General features: G+C 42.5%; 1 protein-coding gene across 1 annotated transcript in view; it reads left to right on the forward strand.

Moving 5' to 3' along the window:
- Positions 1 to 17,416, forward strand: part of Nufip1 (nuclear FMR1 interacting protein 1) — a 45,160-nt gene extending 27,744 nt beyond the window's left edge. The window contains exons 8-10 of the mRNA XM_006994559.4: positions 5,136 to 5,249; positions 11,809 to 12,035; positions 13,844 to 17,416. Coding sequence (XP_006994621.3) covers positions 5,136 to 5,249; positions 11,809 to 12,035; positions 13,844 to 13,969 — 467 coding nt within the window. The 3' untranslated portion in view covers positions 13,970 to 17,416. The remainder of the gene's footprint in view (positions 1 to 5,135; positions 5,250 to 11,808; positions 12,036 to 13,843) is intronic.
- The last annotated feature ends 583 nt before the right edge of the window (positions 17,417 to 17,999 follow it).

Genomic DNA, 17,999 nt, shown 5'->3' on the forward strand with positions numbered 1-17,999 from the left:
CTCCAAAATCTATTTGGTCAGGTCTGTCACAGCAGTGGCCAGCTTTCTGGTACCAGCTTTGGTTTTGGTTATTTTTCTGTTGCTGTGATAAAACAGCACAGCCGAGGCAGCTTATAGACGGACGGGCTTGTTTGTGCTTTCAGTTCTAGAGGGCTAGATCCGTGATGCAGAGTGGAGGTGGCAGGTGGCAGGGGCAGCAGCTGAGAGCTCACATACGGAACCACAGCGGGAGGCAGGGAGACCCAACTTAAAGTCTCGTGAGTCTTTTGAAACCCCAGTGATGCAGCTTCCTCCAGTAAGGCCACATTGCCTCACCTTCCCCAAACAGCCAACAACTGGGGACCAAATACCTAAATTCCTGAGACTTAGAGGGGACATCTCGTTCAAACCACTACAACTAGTTAGGACCCAGTTTGCTTAAAATTTTATAAATTATATTTTTATTAATTTATAGGTTTGTTGTATGAGTTAGAAAGTAGCTGATCAGTAAAATGGCCCAAACTTCTGTGCATGCAGAGCCTGGTATCTACTGGTAGAGCAGTCCTGTCACCGGCTTGAGTTAAGGTGACTGTGTGTAAAAGATAGATGTTTAAGTCATCACAATCCTCAATGCATGTGGTGGTTTGAATGAATGACTCCCAAGGTCATGTTTGAATACTTGGTCCTCGGTCGGTGAGAAAGTTTGGGAAGGGTTAGGAGGTGTGTCATTGGGGTGGGTTTTGAGGTTTCAAACCCCACCCCACCCCGCCTGCCATCTCCAGTTCTTCCTGCCCTGTGTTTGTGGTTTGCAGTTTGAGCTCTCAGCCTTCCTGCAGCCATGCTTTCATCCCACCTTCGTGAACTCCGGCCCTCCAGAACTGGAAATCCAATTGGATGCTTGCTTTCCTGAGTCCGTTTGGTCATGGCGTTTCATCAGAGCAGCAGGAAAGTAACTAACACAGTGTTGATCCTTAAATTTCTTTCCTGAACATGCAAGAGTGTAAAGCAAAGTTCCCATGGGAGGTGCTATGTGTGTGATTATTTTCCCCCCAATATAATGCTTTTTACCCCCTGTGATGATCAACTCAGGGCCTTAAGCATGATAGGCGGGTGATCTACCACTGAGCTATATCCCCAGGCTGCAATTTCAACTTAATTATAAATCTTGGGGCTAGAGAGTGTGATAGTTTCTCTCCTAGAGGCAATGTCAAGTAGGAGGGTAAGCATCATGCAGAGAAAGAAGCTATAGAGAGAAACGAGCCGGAAGCTGCTGATAAGACAGCGACTACCGATTCCAGGGGGTTTTCTATCTTCGTTTTAGAAGGGGTTTATGGGAGGCTGGAGAGATGGCTGAACAAGAGCAGTTGCTGCCCTTGCAGGGGACCCAAGTTTGGTTCCAAGCACCCACATGATACTCACAACTTTGGGCGCCAAGCATGCATGTGGCGTAATACATACATGCAGACAAAATACATTCATACACATAAAATAAAATCATTAAAAGGGAGAGGGGTCTGTGGGGATCCTACATTTTTCTGGCTTAGCACTATAGTTTAAAAAGAAAAAAAAATGGGGATTTCAAAGAACTCTATTCATGCTTTTGGGAAAGTGCTTCTTGAGTCTGAGGTGCCAGCAGCCCTGAGCAGCTTCATGGGAGCTGGCCACATTGACTTCCAGGGAGGGGAGAGGTGCTGAAGGTTGAGTTGCTCTCCAGTGGACAGTGACTCAGTGAACCATGCCTGTATAACAGAATCGCTCTCAACACCTAAAAGGACAGAATGCAGAGAGCTGTGCGTGGGCAGTTTCCTAAAGATGCCAAGAAAGAGCATGGAAGTTTCACGTCCCTCCAACTATGTGTTTGATCTTAAACTGATGTGTGAGAGAGAAACAGACAGGCACTGATGACTGGCTACTGGTCTAATGGTAGTTCTGGTTTTTTTTCTTTTGATCAATGAGAACACGGGACTTTAACAATACGATTGTTTGAGTCAGTATTTTGTGCTAACTATGAAATTTGATGTCATAATTTTGGTTGATAATCTGTTTATACTGGTATTTTTATTTCAGAGAATTGGGTTTAGCTGCTTTTATTTTTTTAAGCACAAGAGGACTTTGTTTCTTGAGTATTTTATCTGTTGGTGCCGTGCCTTTGACCATCTTCAGGTTAGGTGCTAAAGTATTTATATGAGAACTGATAGGCAGATCCCAGGGAATTTTGGAGTAACACCTCCCAGCCCCTCACTGTCTTATTTTTAAGTTAATGTTATTGTGAAAGATTAGGAAAGGGTGGTTTGGGTTTTGAGATAGTGTTTCTCCCTCTAGTCCATGGTGGCCTTGAACTCACAGTTCTTTTGCCTCAGCCTTTTGAGTGCTGGAATTATACACATGCCCCACCATGCCTGGTTTACTTTCAAAGTGTTATACTTGGGGTGTGTCCCCTAAATATGAGAGAGAGAGAGAGAGAGAGAGAGAGAGAGAGAGAGAGAGAGAGAGAGAGAGAGAGAGAGAGTGTTCTTTGTGCACATTAGTTCCAGTTCTTATCCTTGGGGAGGTGGTTGGGTGCAGGGAGCTTTGTGACCTCCTAGTACACATACCACTCAAAGTTGTGAATTTCAGATACTTTTCTCCTGAAACCAGAATCTTTTAGAGAAATGCAGAAAAGGCACAAGGTTAGCCTAGAGTGTCTGGTGGTGTCATAAAGTTCTCTAAAAAAATACAAAAATCACCAGGTGTGGTAGCGCATGCCTGTGATCCCAACACTCAGGAGGCTGGGGGCCTGGGCTATCTAGTGAGGCCTTTCCAATAAATAAGACAGTATAGGACTGAACGGTCTAAGACATACTCGGAAGGGTGCTATAAAGAATTTTCAGTAAAAGAAATTGCAGCAATTGAAATGACAAAATAAATAATGATAAGTTATGGCCATTCCTCCCAAAAGTAAAAAATCTATGAGTCTATATTGATTTAAATAAGTATGTGCATGAAGTGCCCTTGAAGGCCAGAAGAGGTTGTTGGATCCCTTGGGACTGGAGTTACAGACAGTTGTGAACCACCTTATGTGGGTCCTGGGAACCAGACTTGTCCTTTGCAAGAACAGCAAGTGTCCTTAACCACTCCAGCTCAAGGAACAGATTTTTCTTAGAGAATAATTGCAGTGCATATATGTAGAAAAAATTAGAGAAATACAAAATAATCACTAGAGTAACATGGTAATAGTTGTTTTAAAGTAATTACACTACTTCAGAGTACCTGTTCCTCAAACACCTACTGAGTACTATGGTGCTTTTAAAATATGTCAAAAGTTTTCTGGCACTTTTTACTTGAGTGGATACTCAAATTGAAGTGTGCAATAGTAGCTCATTTCAAGAATGGAATAATGAAGAAGAAGATCCTAACTTCATAGAAGTAGAGAAACTCTTTTTTGTTATTTGTCAAAAAACCAAACAAAACAAAACTGGGTGTGTGTGTGTGGGGGGGGTCTGTTCCTAGAATCCCAGCACTTAGGAAACTGAGGCAGGAGAATTGTAAAAGCCATATGAAATCGAAGGATTGATAAGATCTAAGTGAGTATTAAAGAATATAACATTTTACTGCTATGGGATCAGTTTCTTTAGGTCTTGGAAGATCATGTTGTCTGGTCATTTAAACAGTGGCGGAACAGGCTGCGTGGTAACATTTATAATGTGCATATAGAAATTGCATAATTTCCTTTCTCCTTATTAATATGCAAGATGAGGTAATCATCTAGCTTAAAATGAACAAGGAATAGTTTGAGACATTGTTAATACATCAGTTAACATTTTGGTAGTGCGGGTGGTAGATAAGTCTTTGTCCCTCATGTGTACCTTATGTGGAGGTTCACAGCCAGTGCTCACATACAAAGGTACGTACATTTCCTAGTGACGTGTTTTGGTTTCCCTAGACTGGCTTGCGGAATAGTGACTGCTCGGTCTTGAAGCACTTGATAGTGGCTGTGGGCCGATTGGTTCATTAAGTAGACAAGTTGTATATTGTCTTCGGTCCGGCTTTGTTTAATGCCTCGTCTAGATCAGTGCCAAAAATGAATGTAATGGGTGGTGTCCTGGGGCTCCCAAGAGGCTTTCTGGGCTGCCATTAAACCCTGCACCTTTGGCAGGCTCTTCAGTGCTTTCCATCTTCTCATGTTGCCTTGTTGAATTGAGCTCTTAGAAGTTTGGGTTAGATTCATTTCAATGAACTCTTTGACTGAGTCCGTAGAATGCTTTAAATGTTTGATTTGTTTAAATATTAAACAATAAAAAAGTAGAATTCTATATTTATTCCTAAATTTAATTTTCAGAGTTAACGGTCTTGTCCCAATAACACTCAATGAGTGTTTTGGCTTTCCCACTACCTGTAATATCGGGGACTGTGTAAATTAATTTAGGAAAGGCGCAAATTCCATATCCCACAAAGTATGATAAGTTAGCTAGGCTGTGTACAGTTACGTTTGTCCCTGTCTCCCCTGGAGTAAAGAACTGCTTAGCTTAAGATTTAAAATGAAAAAAAAAAAAAATGAGGACAAAGTTTTTAGCCCTCTTAGAATATTTTGGGGGAGAAGGTGAAAGAAATCATCAGAAATGACTTCTTTTTATTTCACTTAACAACGAGAAGTGTAGCTGTAACTAACTGTCTTATTAAATAAGAAAAACAGAACCAATGTAAAAGAGAAAGCCAAGAGGTCAAAGCTCAGAGCTAAAATCTCACCCTTCCTCCTGCGGTGGTCCTAGCTCTCCGAAAGAGACCTACTTCCTGTGTGTTTGTCTTGATAAAGTCTTTCTGTTCTGCCTTCTCATTGGTTGGAAACCCAAACACGTGACTGCCTCGTTACTGCCTGTATGTACAGCCCTACAGGTCTTAAAGGCGTATGTCTCCAATGCTGGCTGTATCCCTGAACACACAGAGATCTACCTAGCTCTTCTACCAAGTGCTGGGATTAAAGGTGTGCGCCACCACCGCCACACTCTTGCTATGGCTCTAATAGCTCTGACCCCCAGGCAACTTTATTTATTAACATACAATCAAAATCACATTTCAGTACAATTAGAATACCACCATAGAGAAGTCAGCTTTCTTTATGATGGCAACAGTCACCCTGGGCTCCCTCTTTGAATCATGGTTCTTTCCTTCTGTCGTAGAGTCTGATGAGGAGAAACCACTAAAGACTATAGTACCTAAGGAGGTGACACCAGCGCTGTGTTCACTGATGAGCAGCTACGGCAGTGTTTCGGGGTCAGAGAGTGAACCGGAAGGTAAGGCGGGGTGCGACTCCGGATGCTTTTTGCCTTTGGTTCATGCTGGGCGGTTGTAGCATTCAGCATGCAGCATCCTGTCCCTTTCAAGGCCCCTGGTCAAGTCTGTAACACCTATGGGAGATGAATGTGGTCCTCACACTCAAGAGGATCAGAAGTTTATGGTCATCCTCAGCTGTATAGTGAGCTCGCAGCCAGCCTGGGCCACATGAAACCTGGTCTCAAAAAAATAATGAAATGAAATAAGATAGAATAAAATTTAAGTCTGTTGGGCACAGTGCTGTTTATAGAACATGTTTATGTAAGTTTTCTCACTTGGAATGCATAGTGGCCCTGCACTTGGGCTTGCCTGATATATTTATTTACTTTGGGTGTGTGTTGGACAAGCATGTGGGTGTATGCACATGGATGTGTGTGCAGAGGCCAAAGGTCCATGTTGGGTGTCTTTCTAAATTGCTCCCACCTTCCTCTTTGAGATGGGATCTCCCTGCAGCCAGAGCTTACTGAGGTTACAGATGTGTGCCACCACACCCAGCTTTTCCTGAGCTGTCTTCCCAGCCTCACCTGTTTGTTTAAAGGATTGAAGACGTGGAATCCTTACAAGATTCTGTCTGAGAAGTTAGCATGCCCAGGAGACATATTTCACTTTTACATACGATAGTGTGGGGGGCTTCGTTGTGAAAAGCTGGTTTACCCTCCCACAGCCTCTTTTAGGGCCACATGCTCAGTTGTGATAGGCTGACACTCATACAGTATAGTTTTAACCCAGATTTGCATCAGTAATGTATGTGCTTACTGAATAAACTAATGACTGTAGTTGGCTGAACCTGGTCCTTCTTGGTAATTGTGTTTAGGCCTTTCCTACTGTGAGAGAGAGAGTTCATATGTTTGTGGTGGAGCTGTGTGATCAGAGTAGGCACTGTTGTTAAGAGTGAGAGAGAAGTGTTCATGCAGAATGAAGGGGGTGTCATTGGGTGAAGTTAGCAGTTCTTTGAGATAAGCACTGTTTGTGTACTTGGAGGATGTAGACTAAGGAAGAGCTGGCTTCGATACAAAGCTTGGTGCTTATGTATCTATCTGTGACATGGGAATTCTTTGCTATTAATGGACTATGGGCTCTTCTGGTAGTTAAAAGCTACTTGGATTTGAAATATAAGCTGCTGTGGATTTATCAGCGTGTTCCTTAACAGACGGTTGCCTTCTCTTACTTTTAAGAAAAACAGTATTTGTTTCTTACTCTTGTTTCCCATATACTGATAGGTAGATGGAGTTATTCTTTAAACACATATTGTATTTCTTCCCTATCAGTTGTATTTATAACATGATAAGGAAAAAACTGTTAACAGGTTAATGAACCCCATAAAAACAAGGTAAACTAATGCTTTCTTCTATCCCTCTGGAGATGAAACATTTAATAAATACTTTGCATACTCTGGTCTTCAACTGAAGGCTGCCACCATTTTTTAATTGGTTGGAAGAAAAGAAATTAGAAGTCTTTGAAATCTCACACCTGCTTTATGAAATCTCACACTCTCAGGTTTAGAGAGGCTGAGTTTGTTAGCACTGGGGTGTGTGTAGCAGAACCTGTGTGAAAATGTAGGTCTGGGGACTGAATAATAGAGAGAAGCCAAGTAACTGTATTGCAGTCCCTTGTAGTCTCTGCGCTGTGCCATTTGCTCTCTCCCTGAACAGGACGGGATATGTAGCGTCTTTAATAGCCGCAGCAGATTTTTATGTGAATTCATCTTATTTTGACTATTTGAAGGCCCCTGCTTTAAGGAGAAAGCCTTTGTTTAGTACTGTTAGAGCTTAAGAATTATTTTATGTCATTTGAATTCAGCTTCATCAAGCCATCCAGCTGCTCCCAGATGTCTTGTGTTAATTGTCTTCTAGACGGGTTAAAGGAGGGCCCTCGGGCAAGACTGAAGCCGTGAAGAGGTCATGCTTGAATCTGGGGTGGCCAGAATTATGAGTAACGAGTGTTTGGGGGGGGGTTGCCCTGCTACTTTTCCTGGCTTCAGGTTGTTCCCCCCCAAACTGGCTCAGCTATGATTAGAGCCCCAAACTGAGAACTGGTTTAAAATGCCACAAACCAAAGAATGATCTTTATTTAAAAGGGTAGTGTAGCTGTAGTTAGAACTGATTTGAATTGGTGGACATTATATTAATATGTGACAGTTAGCGGACAGATGGCTCCGTGTCCTCATTCCTTAACAGAAAATTGACTGTATTAGCTCTGCTTCACCTGACCTTTGTGGTCCTTGGCTGAGTGGTCAATACTGAAGGTTAAGGAATAACAGAGATACTGTGACTGTATCATTCTGTCCATTTGCTGGGCTCTGTAGTCGGCTTCAGGGAGTCTCAGCTGTACTGTTTTGTGGTTGCAGACCTCTGCTTCCTCTTTTCCTCATTCACTAAAGAGGCATCCTTCATATGGTCATGGCAAATACTCATACAGTGCTCACTCCGTGCCAGGCCCGTTCTGTGTGCTTTAATCAGTTAGAACTACCTCGTAACCTGGATACCACTGTTTCCATTGTATAAATGAGGAGGTGTAAGCGGAGATAAATAGCTCGCCAGAAAACTCTTGAGTGATATTGACTTGAGCCCAGTATTCTAACACACAAGTCTGTGCTTGAAATATATGCCCTATAGTTCCTGTGAGATAGAATTTCCACATTTGGTCCTGTATAAAACCTGAATATGGAGAGTGTCATGCCATATTGGTTCATGGTAAATAAATACCTAGAGTCACTGTTTGGGAGGAGGGGTAGACACTCCTGTCGTAGAACCTGTAACTGGTCCAGTGTTTGTGTTTTTCCCTTCTGCAGTGATACTGTGAAATCAGCTTTCAGGTGTCGGGTGAACCTGTATCTGTGGATAAAATCCACTTGGTAATGGTGTGGTATACTTGTATTGCACTGATGGATTTGATTTGCTGACATTTTGTCGGAGGTTTGCATCTGTGCTCAGATGGGACACTAATTGGTCCCTGGCCTTCCCTTTTTTGTGGTGGATTTGGTCTGTTTAAGGGTTTGTGTGGGATTTTTTACTTTTTCACCTTTTTTTATTTTTGTAGGATTTTCTGAACCTAGCATTTTTCTTTTGGGAAGGTTTTAAATTATGAATTAAATTTCCTTTATAGATACAGGGTTAATTAGCTTTCTTGTTCCTTCTAAGTTGAATTTACTGCTATAAAATTAGTCAGTCATAGTATTCCTTATAATATTATAGTAATGTTTTCACTTTTTCCATGTATTAAATATTCTCCCCATGTCCCATTTATCTTGTTAAGTCTTGCTGGGTACTTACTGAATTTATCTTTCCAAGGAACTAAGTCTGGCTTCATCAATTTTTCTTTATTATTTTTCACTCAAATCCATACATTTTTTTTGTTTTCTTTTTCTTTTTTTCCTTTAAGATTTATCTGTTTATTTGTTATATATACAATATTCTATCTGCATGTATGCCTGAATACCAGAAGAGAGCACCAGATCTCATTAGGTGGTTGTGAGCCACCATGTAGGTGCTGGGAATTGAACTCAGGACCTCTGGAAGAGCAGTCAGTGCTCTTAACCTCTCAGCCATCTCTCCAGCTCTTGTTTTGTTTTTTGAGACAGGGTTTCTCTGTGTAATTTTGGTGCCTGTCCTGAAGCTCGCTCTGTAGACCAGGCTGGCCTCGAATTCACAGAGATGTGCCTGGCTCTACTTCCCAAGTGCTGGGATTAAAGGTGTGTGCCACCATTGCCCAGCTTCAAATCCATACATTTTCACTCTTTTGTTTTTGTTGTTTTGTTTGGTTGGTTGGTTTGGTTTTTGTTTTTTCAAGACAGGGTTTCTCTGTAACAGTCCTGAACTTGCTTTGTAGACCAGGCTGAACTCAACTCACTGAGGTCTGCCTGCCCCTGCCTCCCAAATGCTGGGATTAAAGGCGTGCGCCACCACCGCCGGCACATTTTCACTCTTCATCTCTCTTTGTATATCACCCGTTCATATGTGCCTGAACTTCAGACTCTTCCTCTCTTACATGAACGTCAAACCTTTAAATTTGTCCTCAGGTGTTGCCTGAGCCAGTTTCTGCAAACTTGATGCCTTTCCTTTCCATTTTTATTCTCAAACGTTCTGTGACTGACCTGGTAATGTAAGAAATGAGTGTGGGGGTTATTCTGAAGACAAAGAGTCAAACTCTGTTTTGTGTGTCCATGCAGCGACCACACAGATTGCCGAGGCCACTGTGAGGGAGGGTTTTCCCCACACGATATGAACGACTGAGTTCCCACACCTTCAGTCCATTTCTGACACTTGCCTACCTGGAGGGAGTGTCAGTTCCCACCAGTGCCCTTCTCTGGTGCCAGTTGCAAGTCCTAGGGTCTTGTCCTCGTGCATCTGATTGTGATTGGCAAGAAGTCAAGGTGCCCATTAGATAGAGTATTCCAGAGAATGCCAATATATACACCCGGTAAAGTGGTCCACAGGGCCAGGGATGGGGAAGGAATCAGTTGTGTCCATTCCTCTCTAGGCTCACCACCCTCCAGAATTCATCCTCAGTATGGCTGTCTGGGTTCTCTGAACTCTGTCCTGGAGTTTTTGTGAAAGTTCCATTGCACAGGCATGATGGGCACCACCTTCGCCTTCAGCCCCCCCTCCCTGGGAGCTGGAGGGTGTGTGGAAAGATCTGCCTGGTCTCCAGGAGCAAGCCCCCCTCCCCACCCATCCTGACACTACTCAGGGGCTGCCAGTCATCAGGCAACTCAGAGGTGTGCAGGAAGACTGTAGATTTCAAGAACTGTAGCTGTTATATGACAGGAAATGGGAGGGAATGTATATCTTAGAATAGCACTCATTCAGAAATATTGTTTAGTTTTCAAATATTAGGACTTCTACCTAGATTCCTGTTCATTAGTTTAATTTGATTCTATTTGAGTCAAAGATGTAACTTAACATGCTTTTAGGTTCTGGGGTTTGTTTGTTTGTTTGTTTTCAATTTACTGAGACATCCTCATGGCCCAACACAACTAGCCAGTGAACTTGATAAGAATACACACTGGATAGAATAGTCTTTATCAGATTTTGGTATTGGTGATAGACCTTTATATCTCCACTCATTTTCTCTTTCTTTTACTGAGAGTTGGAGCTTCTTTCTCTAATGATAGATTTGTATATTTGTGTGTGTGTGTGTGTGTGTGTGTGTGTGTGTGTGTGTGTGTGTGTGTGTGTAGGGGTAGGGGATGTGGTGTACACTCACTCAGAGGACAGAAGACAGTTTGCAGAAGTCAGTTTTCCCCTTCCATCATGTTGGGCCCAGGGACTGAACTTGGGTCCTGAACTCAGCTTGGAGAAACAGAGCGATTTGGCTGGCCCCTGTATATTGCTTCTTTTGGTTTCATGAAGTTTGGGAAAATCTGCTGTTGTGGAGCCAGTGAGATGGCTCAGTGGATAAAAGCACTTACTAGCTAGCCTGAAGACCTGGTGCATGCTTACACACACGCACACCCGTTTATAAAAAGAATTTAAAAAGAATTGATACTTTATGAGGGTTTTGTTCTTGTTTTGAAAGACAAGGCCTCACCATGCAGCCCAGGCTAGTCTGGAACCTGCAGCTTCCCACCTGTCTTGTCCAGTGCTGGGTGGACAGGTGTGGAGCACTGTACCTGTGTGTTTGTGTTGGTCATTAATTCAGCCCTTTGGCATTTTAAGTTGCTTTATTCCCGGCAATAGTCCTTGTCCTGGAGTCTGCGTCGGATCCTGGTGGAGCCCTGCAGCTCTCTTTTGATAGACGTGTGTGTTCCGTCTCTGTCCATCCGTCCTCTGCCTGTGATGTTTGACTTGGTGTACACAGTTGTCACGTGTGCTTCCTCGGTAGGTAGGATGTGATGCTGGTACAGACTGTAAGGAGAGGCGTGCCTGCGTTTTGGGTCTTGTTTGTTTCTGGTCTGACCATTTCTGTCTGTTAAATGGCGTGTCCAGGCCATCCACATAGAACTGTCTGTTGATAAAGCTTGAGATGTGTGGCCACACACTTACATTTCTCCCTTTCTTACTGCAATATCATCTGATAGCATCGTTCTCTCCTCTGCTGTTCGTTTAAATAGTCATTAGTTTACCTCTTTTCAAAGAACATCTTTAGGTTTGTCCATTATGTCCTGTTCCCTGGTGTCTGTTACTCTTTGGAGTAGTCCCAATGCCGCTGCTTCTGTGAGTGCTCTCTAGACTCTGGAGGCACTCTCCTTAGTTCTTGGTAGTTTAAGCACCTAGTTGGGGGTTGGAGGCTTGTTGTAAAAATCCTTCTTGTGTTTAAGTTACTGGGTAATCAAAAAAAAAAAAAGATTAAGCCAGGCAGTGGTGGCACTCGCCTTTAATCTCAGCACTCAGGAACCAGAGGCAGGCTGATCTCAGTGCGTTCAAGACCAGCCTGGTCTACAGAGCGAGTTCCTGGACATCCAGGGCTCCACAGAGAAACCTTGTCTGGAAAAACCATTTTAAAAAAGTGATTGGGTAGCCAGTGTTGTGGCTGGGAGGATTATTACACCTTTTTATGTTTGTCTTGCACCACACTTAGAAATCCCTATCAAGACTGAAGCAGATGTTCCTACAGAAAACCATGTTCTCTACAGCAGTCCTCCTAAGAGTCCAAGACAAAATGTTAAAATAGCTGGTAGAATTGTCGCAAAAGCCAAGTGGGAGAGCCAGAAGATTGGCTTCAGGAAGATGGCCCTTAAGAGGAAAAAGAGTTTCTGCCACCCGTTATTTGAACCAAGAACACATCACCCATACCTCTTGGAAATGGTAAGTGGTATTTGTTCATGCTGAGATGTCTGTGCTTTTGTCGTAAAAGTGGTGTCATTGGGGTGCTGTGTGTGTGTGTGTGTGTGTGTGTGTGTGTGTGTGTGTGTGTGGTGAAGGTGGGTCACTGGGGTGCTGTGTGTATGTGTGTAGTGAAGGCGGGTCACCAGGGTTCTGTGTGTGTGTTTCCAGGCTACATATGTTCCTTGGAGACTCATGTGTGGCTGTCTGTCCTCTAAAGCTGTCTGTCATATACATGGCTGATATTCAGTATATGCAGAACAATTACAGTTGCATTCGCTGCTCAACACCAGTGTATTTAAGTATAGTTTAACTGTTGATAAAGAGGGATGTATTTGAGGGTGAAATTTTCATTGGAAGCACAGCTAAATACAGTGGCAAGCTGAAGGAGAAGAAAATCATTTTCTGTTTTAAAATACAAATGCCTTTTGAGGGCTACAGAGATGACTCCACAGTTTAGAGCACTGACTGCTCTTCCAGAGGACCCAGGTTCAGTTCCCAGCACCACATGCTGCCTCATAATTGTGTATGGCTCCCATTCCAGGGTATCTGATGCTCCCTTCTGGGTTCACAGGCACCCATGCATACATACATGCAGGCAAGACACCCATACAGATAAAATGAAAATTCATGAATATATGAATGAATGAATCTTTTTTTTTTTTTTTTTAAATGTCTTTGAAACAGCCTGAAAGTAATGTCCAGACAAGTCCTGGAGTATGCTCCTCCAGGTCACATTTCCATTTGCTTTCCTCTGACTACACTTGATTTGTGTCTGTCTTGGCTTTAATGGTTTGCCAGCATTATGTATTCGAACATTTACTAAATGCTTGAATCCGTAAGAAAGGGAGCACTTGTGTCTTGCTTCTAAGAAGGGAATGATGCTATTCAGAGGTAAAAATCTATTCGTGTCTAAGAGAAACAGTTTTAGTGGAGCTGGGAAGTCTCTTGCTTATCAGGTGAGTGCTTCTGCTGTGGCCAGAGTGTCCTGTTTGTCCTGTCAGGGTTAGATTCTCACAGCTGCTTCTTATTAAGTCAGATCTAGAAAATACTCTGTGGTATGACCGTAACTGCTGGATACAGCCAGCTGCAGTTTTCAGACGTTTATCTGATGCTATTGAAGGTCACCGAGTGGTGCTCCTGATCTGTATTATAGACATCAGAAAGACATCCAGATGGAATTCAATCCTTTTTGGCAGATAACATGACTCCTTGGTTGCGTACTTTTTCTGGATACCAGGGAATTTTAGCTTTCAATGGTGATAAGGAAAATCAAGGAATGTGGAGGTGTTTTTAGTGCTAGTTTCAGCTCTTACTGTATTTAACACATTTCATTTTTTACCGTTTATAGATTTGGATTTGGAGGATCCTCTTTATTATTTCTTACTGACTTTTTAAAGAGTCTTAAAGCTATCGAGTCTTATGTTGCCCGGGCTGCCGTGGAACTCCTGTGCTGAAGTGGTGCTCTTGTCTCAAGGAGCCGAGTGTGCAGGGGAGTGCCCCTGCATCAATGAGTGTGCCCCTCCCACACACACCCACACACCCAGTGAAGAGGAAAGGTGTGACTTTTAAGTCCTGCTTTCCTGTTCTTTGCTCTGTGTCCCTAGAGAGGAGCCCAAATGTGAACAAGATAGTTTCGCTGTAAGTTAAATGGAAAAAGGAAATGTGTATTTTGACAAATCTGCCTTCTGTTCTGTGCTCTTTCTTTTAGGAGGGGACACTTAGTATTTTAAGTTGTATTTCTTGGACATTTTTTTTAAACAGCTAATCTTTTTTAATGTATATTTTAGCTTCTAGCTCCAGACATTCGACATGAAAGAAATGTGATTTTGCAGTGTGTTCGGTACATCATCAAAAAAGACTTTTTTGGACTTAATACTGATTCTGTGAAAACTGAAGGTGTAAGTGAAGCATAAAAGAGAGCAGCATCTTCATAAGCAGAGAAAACCAAGACCTTTTCAAGACCGGATCAGTGTGAAACTGTAAGCCTCATGGCTGTTAGCTTGGATTTTAAGTCTGACCTTTGGCTTTATGCAAATAAATGCACAGCTGGTCTTTTTAGAGAGTGTGTCTGTTACTGGGGTGGTGACCAAGCAGGGCTTCTTAGCTTTCCTCTCATGACCTCTTTTGCCCAAGGAATGTTTGTATGACCTCACACTTACATAAGTGTACAAGACAGGTATACAAGTCAAAGACAGAGAGGAAATTATTTTAAAATAGTTCTTTGGTGTGCAGGTAATTTCATCAAGAGGAGCGTATTTGCATATTAATGTGGTAGATGTATCTGTCTGTTTTTATAGAAGAATTACATCTTGGCTGAGTATTTGATGCCACATGATGTGGAACATCTTCATCGTTTTCCAGAGCCAATTGGTATTTTGATTTTGTAATTGTTAATGCTGAAAACGCTGCTTTATATAAGTATGTAGTACAAAATGGCAGAATTATGTAGAGTGCCATTTCAGAAATTGTTGGAAATTCTGTCCTAATCTCAAACCAGAATCCATGTAAGGGTTTTTATGAATCTCAAATCAGCAATGCAAACAGCAGTTTTTTAAATCAAACACCATGCAGCCTAGTGATAGATTAATTTGATACAAACATGAGAAGCACAGCAGCAGAAAAATATTCAATGTCTGTTTTCTGTAACTAAACCATGAGAGCAGAAAACCGTAAGCATAGTAAGAACACTGCAGTCACAGTCCCCAGCTGTCTGGAACCTGAGCTGAGGCTGGGATGGCATTTGTTGGGGGGTATGATGGTAGGCACAGTGCAGACTGTGTGTTCAGAGTTAAAACCACAGCACTGGCATGTACAACCAGACTCTCTGGATTCCTTACATGTTGGATTTGAATTGTTTGTGGTCATAGTTCATTTGTACTTTTTCCTGTTGCCACACTCAGTTGCACACCCATAGCTGAAGGAGCCGGGTGTGTAGCATTTGCTGGGAGAACCTTTCAATTCTGTATGTTTTTCTGAATTGCTGTCATGTAAGTAAGGAAGACTGTGGTTGGGTTAATTAAGAATTGAAGACACTGGGTAGTAACAGGCCACACTTTTTTAAATGCTTAATTTAGCTGGACATAATTAGGGAGATATATTTTGTTTTAATCAAAAGCAATGGGTTTTTTTGTTTGTTTGTTTGGTTGGTTGGTTGGTTTTTTGGGACAGGGTTTCTCTGTTTAACAGCTCTGACTGTCCTGGAACTCTCTATAGACCAGGCTGGCCTCGAACTCATAGAGATCTGCCTGGCTCTGCCTTCTGAGTGCTGGGATTAAAGACGTGCGCCACCGCTACTCACCTGAGAGTTTTTAATAGTGGCAAAGAATAGTATTTTTTATTAAAGAGCCTGGCAAAATGGCTCTGTGGGTAAAGCACCTGTCACACAGGCCTGACACCCTGAACTCTATCTCTAGACCCTACATAAAAATGGAGGCAGCCGACTCCACAGGGTTGTCTTCTTGACCTTCATGATTTTTCTGTCTGTCTCTGTCTGTCTCTCTCTCTAACACACACACACACACACACACACACACACACACACACGATAATAAAAATTCAAAAATAAACATCAAATTAATATAATCAGGAACTCTTGGAATTAAAATTTTTCTTTATACCACAGAGCTCTAATATTGAAAGTTAGAAGACCATAATGTGGTCTAAATGAAGTGGTTCTTAAAAGGTTCAAAATCAGACAGACCTTTTTCTAATATCACACTAGAAAATATGTATAAGCTGGGTGATGGTAGTGCATGCCTTTAACTCCAGCACTTGGGAGGCAGAGTCAGGAAGATTTCTGTGAGTTCAGAGGCCAGCCTGGTATACAGAGCTAGTTCCAGACAGCCAAGGCTACACAGAGAAACCCTGTCTTAAAAAACCAAGAAAAAAAAGAATATATAGTACTCAGTGAGTTCCAACTTGATTTTTGTAGCAGGAGTGGTTTGTGAGGTGATGTAAGTGTTCATCTGTTTCAAGATACACAATTAAGATTTATTTTCTGAAGATAATTGCTGAGAGCCATGGAAGTATACAACAGGTGATTAGTGTTTGACAAATTTGACGTGTAACTCCCTGATGGGAAGCCCCACCTGGCAAAGCCGTGGGGTCACTGGCTGTGGAAATCCCTTGTTTTCTGTCTGTAACTTTCTTGGGTACCACTGCAATGCCTCCCTACAAGAACAGCTGTGAGGTGCTTTCCACAGCCCTCAGATAGTGTGTTTTGCATCTCTGGGCACACATTTAGCTGTAGATTTCTGTTTAGGCTGTATAATTCTGATGAGCAGAAATATTACCAGAATATTCTTTACTGACACAGGAAAGTAAAAGTATTCTCAGTCACAAAGACAGCCTTTTACACGTTTTTCAAAGACCTTCGAACTAGTCCAAAACAGACTAAGCTGCCCCTACAGAATATACACAAAGACTAATTCTAATTCCGAGGTGTTGTTCATTGCTAAATCAAGGCCAGGCTGTTTACAATGAGGTTGGCTCCTTGCAGTAGCTCCCTTTCTGCACGCACCCTGACTGCTCAAGGTTCAGCCATTTGTTTACTGTCTGGGACCCCTCACCAACTTAGAGCTGCGGGCATGGGTCAGTGTGACATTACTCGCCTAAGAGGAACTATGTGACTTATCTTGTGTGGTGAGAATGGATAGGGCCCTGAAAATGTAATTTATAATTGTCCAGAGTTTGGCTGTAAGGGAGCAGTAGTGTCGGTGTGGAGAGAGACGGCTGTGTAGAGCTGTGTGAGAGCTGCTGAAGAATGTGAGGGAAGTGTGCGCGTGCGCGTGCACTGAGCGAGATGAAGAAGCATGAGAGACGTGTGAGTGAGTGAAGAGTGAGTGAATAATGTAAAAGGAAGATGTGTGAGAGAGTTGCTGCTACATAGAGCTCTGCCTAGGAACTGTGTAAAGTGTTGATAAGAAAACTGTGTAGCCAGGCAGTGGTAGCACACGCCTTTAATCCCAGCACTCGGGAGGCAGAACCAGGTGGATCTCTGTGAGTTCGAGACCAGCCTGGGCTACAGAGTGAGATCCAGGACAGGCATCAAAACTACACAGAGAAACCCTGTCTTGAAAAACAAACAAAAACAACAACAACAAAAAACTATATGAGATGTTTAGTTATGGCTGTGTGGAGATTTGTAACTGTGGAGGCAAGGAAGATGAAGCTGTATAGAAAAGAGACATAGAAGAGAAATGTATGTAAAAGATGTATAGCCATGTCAAAAATGTATATATGTAAAAATGTATATGTAAAGATATGTAGCTGTATGCAATGGTGTGGAGATATGTAGCTGTGTGGAGACAGAGTCAGAGACCATTTTAAGATAAAGTAAAAGACAACGTTAACATCAGAAATCACGTGTGTTTCCTTATTTCACCAGCTGTAGAGATGAACTTACTCCTAATTACCCTCAGATAAGGAAGTTTACAATCCCTCACTACTCTGAGGCATTCCCTTTATTACCCCGAGCTGATCGCTGGAGCTGGTCTCCCAAGGTGTTTGTTATTCTGGTGCCTGAACAGGGACCAGTAAAAGGACCATCAGAAAATTATCCTAGGGAGAAGATCGGAGGTAAAGCCCCAGGTGGCACCTTCTGGGAGTGTTCAAGAGAGACACTCTAATGGTTGGCCTCAGATAGCCCTGGTTCGAGATCCCCTCGGTTGAGAGCACCATGAAAAGATGGATGAGTAGTTTCCCTAACTTTCCTTATGTTTTTTCCTTTGTGTTTTTGTCCTTCCCTCAAAATAAATTAATCAGAGTTTGACTGGTATATAGAAATAGGAAGAAAAAACAGGTCTCTTACAACATTTCCAGAATTGAAAGAGTTAACTTGCCGACTGCTTGTGGCGTGGAATTGAGAGCAGTCTGCCTGTGTGACTTACTGATTGGAAATTCAAAAGAAGAACCCGCCCCCACACCCCGTTTTCACTCTTCTCT

The sequence above is a fragment of the Peromyscus maniculatus genome, chromosome 9, assembly GCF_049852395.1.
Source record: "Peromyscus maniculatus bairdii isolate BWxNUB_F1_BW_parent chromosome 9, HU_Pman_BW_mat_3.1, whole genome shotgun sequence".
In the NCBI taxonomy this organism is placed as follows: Eukaryota; Metazoa; Chordata; class Mammalia; order Rodentia; family Cricetidae; genus Peromyscus; species Peromyscus maniculatus.